This window comes from Physcomitrium patens, chromosome 10 (assembly GCF_059467195.1).
Source record: "Physcomitrium patens ecotype Gransden chromosome 10, ASM5946719v1, whole genome shotgun sequence".
NCBI lineage: Eukaryota > Viridiplantae > Streptophyta > Bryopsida > Funariales > Funariaceae > Physcomitrium > Physcomitrium patens.
Window position 1 is genome coordinate 1,562,625 of NC_143419.1, and position 4,876 is coordinate 1,567,500.

The following is a 4,876-nucleotide window of genomic DNA, read 5'->3' on the forward strand; positions in this document are numbered from 1 at the left end:
CTAGAGTTACTCATTGGTTGATTGAGAGGGAATGAGTGGAATACAAAATGTCAAGTAATACTCCAGTTTTATTATTATTATTATTATTATTATTTATGCTCTCAAACAAACCAATGATCAACTTTGTGAATACATCCACCAAGGAAGCATACTAGAATATTTGTGCCCTATAAAAATACCTTGTACATTATATAGAAACAAGTTGTATGCCAAAGGTAGGCATGTTGGATCCTTCTTTTTAATGTCAGAGCATCATTCTACACCAATTATATATTCTTAAACCAAGGCAAGCTCTCAATTTATTTTCCATTTCTATTTTTTCCAAAATATAAATATAGATATGTATTAAAGTCGCTTTTTGTTTTAAAGCTGAGTGTCAATACATGCACCTACAAAACATCATCAATACAGGAAATGGAGTAGGCTTCATGAGAGACAGAAAATCTAAAAGCCGAGCCAGGTGTGAATGGGATTCTGTCTGTACCATGTGGCAGATCATGGTTTCCTGGTGGATGTTCTCAGCTACCAGGCTTTATACATCACATCCCAACCCAAGTCCCAACACAAATCCTAACCCAAATCCTAACCCAAATCCTAAACGGAGGCCCAAAGAACTGTACTTTTTTTCACCTGTGATCACTCAGGGTTATATTTTCCTTGGCCAATGAGAGACTACCCAACTTGCCAATAAAAGGAGAAAAGAAGACAAGAAAATTGCGTACCATGAGCAATACAAGTGAATAGTTTATTGAATGATTTTCCATTACGAAGTAGGGTTTCTTTTAAGGAATGATTTTGATACGTTTTGAAATGGTGGCACAAAGTGACAACACTGGTACAAGAAATGGCTGCTACACCGTCGTGGATGTGGGAGCCATGGCCTACAACACAACAAACAAACAACGAAACCCCCCGTTAAAAATAGTGACAAATGAAGTGAAGTGTGCAACAGAGACCGACGAACAGAGAGATTTGGCGGAAAGTTTCATCCACGTTGACTGGACCTCGCCGACGTGGCCATTCGCCATCCGCGCGAGGCTGCCCACGGTCAGAAAAAAACGCCCCCCGCACGCACCAGGGGCATCCTGAAGAATCGGTCGGCCAGGATGGACGCGAGCGTGACGAATCTCGTTGTCGTCCGATCTACGCCAGATCTACGGTGGCCGCCCCGAACCCCGGGTTTCCACCTTTTCCGTCGCCGGACTTCCACCATCCGTCCCAGTCAATCCCGTCGGCAGTCGCCGGGAAATCGTCGTCGTCGTCGCCCGTCGTCGTCGTCCATCAGGTTACGTAGCATCCGGCTTCGCCGAGGACGACGCTCCTCGGCCCGCTGTTGTTCCCTTCAATCTCCATAGCCTTTTTCCCATCCCCACTCCTGCTTTTTGTTTGTGGGTTTCCTTTTTGTTTTACTCTTTTTACTGTTGCGGCTTCTTCTTCTTCTTCGTCCTCCTCCTCCTCCTTGCAATAGACCGGATTGAAGGGAACCAGGAGATTCATTCCTGCCCTCTCCTCCATCCTCGAACCACAAGTGCGGAGTTTCCTGTTCACTGCATGAAATTCGGTGGGTTACGAGTTTAGGTACTTTGGAGGGTCGTAGTCGTGGTGGAAGAGAGACATGGGCAGAGAGGGAGGGAGGGAGAGGGAGAGGGAGAGAGAGGTCGGCAATACGAGGCTTCAAAGATTGGAAAGATGCGAGGTAGAGGTTTGATGGTTGGGTTACGCTGTGGGTGGGAGTTTCAGAGTGGAGGATAGGGGAAGTCTGGATGTGTTGTTGATAGTATCAGGGGAGATATCACGTGTAGAATTGAGGAACGCGAGAGAGGAGTGGATGGTTGCAGGCGATAGCAAGGCGTGAGGAGGATCTTTGTACTTGGTTGAGTTGGTGGCGATAGTGATTTTGTCTCTCTGAAAATTTTAGTTTTAAAATCTTTTTTGTAGTTGGATGAGTTGCAGTTGTAGAAGTGAGAGGATGAAGAAGTGTGGTTTGTAGCTTGGGCCTTTGGTGACCTGTGAGGTAGGAGAACGGCCTTGGCTAGATTGGTCTTTACTAGGATCACTTCCCAGCTGACTATGTAAAATTTATTTGGGTTGAATTCCGGTGGGTTTCCTGCCCCGGGGGGTATCCAGGCACTCTGCAGTGTGTACATCCTGGAAGCATATTGCAAATTACTGGAGGTTTCGAGCAGCTTTCACTATGTGCAGAGAAGGAAGCGTCTGAAGGTATTGGAGAAATCTTGGAGACTGAAGGCGAGAAGAACGAGGAGAAGGGGGTCATTACTTAGTAGAGACCAACAGCATCGCTGAAGACAGTGTGATTTTTAGGGGCACTGCATGAATGAGCACCAAGGGGTTGTCAAACTTTAGAATGTATTCATCTACATTAACCCGAGGGCACAGTGGTGGCTTGTGAAAATGCTGCTCATGCTATTGGGATCAGAGGTTTTGTTACCCCGAACATCTGGGGTTCCACAAAACCACGAGTGCTGACAGACATCGTTCTTGCTAGCGCTCTTTCCTTGTATGCTCTCTCAGACTATCACAAAAACATACACTGTAGTGAGTGTTGATGGCACAATCAGCTATGGCAGGATCCGGTCCAAATGTTCCTGTGCAAGCCAAAGCCAACCATAATTCCGCTGTTAAGGCCCATTTGCAAAGCAACAGCCAGAATGCAGCTGGCAACGGGACTACCGCCACCCCAAGGTACTCATCTCCTGCCACAATGGACGTAGCTTCAGCAGCCCCTCCTTCCAATGGCGCTACTAACGGAGCAGTCTCGAACGGGAACGGAAGCCCCGCTGTGAATGGAGGTGAGAATACGAGTTTGAAGCATGACTCTGGGTTGGCCTTGGAATGGAGTGCCGAGGAGCAATCACTTCTCGAAGAGACTCTTAACAAGTAATTCATTCTCTCCTTGCAGTTCCTGTTTGCACTGCCAATCTTTCTCCTCTTCGTCTTCTTCTTCTCTCTCTCCCTCTCTCCCCTCCTATTGACCTGCCAGCAGAAGATTTGCCAGAAATTATTTTGGCTGAACTCTGAGAACCTTGCCCTAGTTGAAACCTTCAGCAGCGGCAAGTTGTTCCGGCTAGCATGTAGATGAAGTGGGGTCGATGTGGGCGCCCATTGTAGTACTTTTGAACTTGTATCTAGCTCAGTGCTAGCCATTGTTAAACGGTAATAAGTGAGCCAGTCAGCGAGTTTGGAACTAGTCCATCGAAAATGAGCATGGTAGGAATGATCTGGTCTGATTTTTAGTTCAAACAATAGTCACCTTTGGAGATCCATAACTTCTGGTATCCATACACGACTAGCATTAGCTCAAACAGCAACATGCACAAGTTGCGTAGTTGACGAAGTAGAACAGCGATCACAACGTGGCGTTTGGGGGCGCAGGCTGAAAGGCCTTCACTTGAAAACGATCTTTTTAACAAATCGTGCATTTTCATCCATTGCGCAGGCATGCGGCTCTGACGGATAACCTTGCTAAGTACATTAAAATAGCCGCTCTTCTTAATGAAAAAACTGTGCGGGACGTTGCCCTGCGTGTGCGATGGATGACTGTGAGTGTTTTGCTTACGCCCTTGACACGTGAAAATCTCCTTTCTCACTTTAGGTGTGCAGCTGGGGAATCTGAGAGACTAGATTGCTGGTTTAATAATAATCTTCCTTACTCTCAAAACTAGATATTCCCCAACTTATGGAAATCCACATCGTGATGATCAGAAGAAGGAGAATGGGAAGAGACGAAAAGATGAGGTGCAAAACTTGACTAAGAAGACCAAGGATAAGAAGGTAACTTGGGTGTGATTTTTGCCGTCGGGGAGGGCTCTGTACCAATGGGTGTTTTGCCAACCTCAGTGTGCTCTTCGTCTCTGTAGAGACATCACGAAGTTGCCATTTCAGAATTTTGGTTATCGTGTGGAAGTAGCGAACTCCCCTTCCGTCGTTCTAACGTAGTAAAATTCTCCTTTTATTGTCATTTTACCAGGATAAAGCAGAGACGACATTGAAAGCAATGCCTACTAGCAACATTGTTCCCAGGTCGCCAATGCCGATGTATTCGCCTCCTCCCATTGACAACGATGATGGAATTTCCAATCATGGTATGTGTTCGATTTTTTTACCCCGAGATACAGATGTACTAAGAGTCCATATTTGGTTGACGTATTTTTATGGTCCTACTCTATCAGACGATGAGTGTAGATGCATATTGGTCCTTTCGGGATTAGCATTTCAGAATTGTGAATCAGTTTACGCTTTGCACTCTTACGCAGTATGTGTGTGTGTGTTCTGCAGCCATTGGAGGAGAGACGGGAGTCTTGCTGGAGCAGAATGCTCAAGTCATTGCCCAGATCCGCTCCAATCTTGCATCCATGAAGGTATTTCATTTATATAGTCATCCGTTGCTATCTACAACGTGGCACAGTTCTAGTGATGCTCTCTTGCAAGTATTCCCTGAAAGTTCTGGTTTTTGCCACAAATCGATACCTTCACATTTATCTGGTATATTACACGAACAAGTCGTCTTAAAACTTGGACTGTTCGTGGAAGATTTCTGTGTTCTCTTAGCGTCTTAACTCTCCTGAAGTCAGGACTGCTTGTGAGGTTTCCTGGTTTCGCAGCTAATACGAACGATACCATTGTCGTTACATCGACAGATGCAGGAAAACACTGATCTTCTGGTTCGGTTCAGGGACAACATTTTTGCAATTTTGAACGGGTATGCTAATTTGGGTTCAGCTGGTCTTTTCAACTTTACCACCATGTGATTTGCTTACGTAGTGTATTGAAGCAGTAGAAAAAAAAGGAAGGAAGTAGTAAAAGCCTGCACTAAATGGTGCCAATTATGCAGGATGACGAACATGCCTGGGATAAT

General features: G+C 45.5%; 1 protein-coding gene across 2 annotated transcripts in view; it reads left to right on the plus strand.

The window, feature by feature from the left end:
* Positions 1-1,359: 1,359 nt before the first annotated feature.
* The window catches only part of LOC112287755 (uncharacterized), a 4,206-nt gene continuing 689 nt past the window's right edge, over positions 1,360-4,876 (plus strand). The window contains exons 1-7 of one of the 2 annotated variants that reach the window (XM_024531112.3): positions 1,360-2,898; positions 3,458-3,560; positions 3,724-3,792; positions 3,989-4,103; positions 4,297-4,379; positions 4,659-4,720; positions 4,853-4,876. The exon at positions 4,853-4,876 is cut by the window's right edge and continues 689 nt beyond it. In XM_024531112.3, coding sequence (XP_024386880.1) covers positions 2,567-2,898; positions 3,458-3,560; positions 3,724-3,792; positions 3,989-4,103; positions 4,297-4,379; positions 4,659-4,720; positions 4,853-4,876 — 788 coding nt within the window. In that variant the 5' untranslated portion in view covers positions 1,360-2,566. The remainder of the gene's footprint in view (positions 2,899-3,457; positions 3,561-3,723; positions 3,793-3,988; positions 4,104-4,296; positions 4,380-4,658; positions 4,721-4,852) is intronic. The other variant, XM_024531113.3, reaches the window with a different exon arrangement.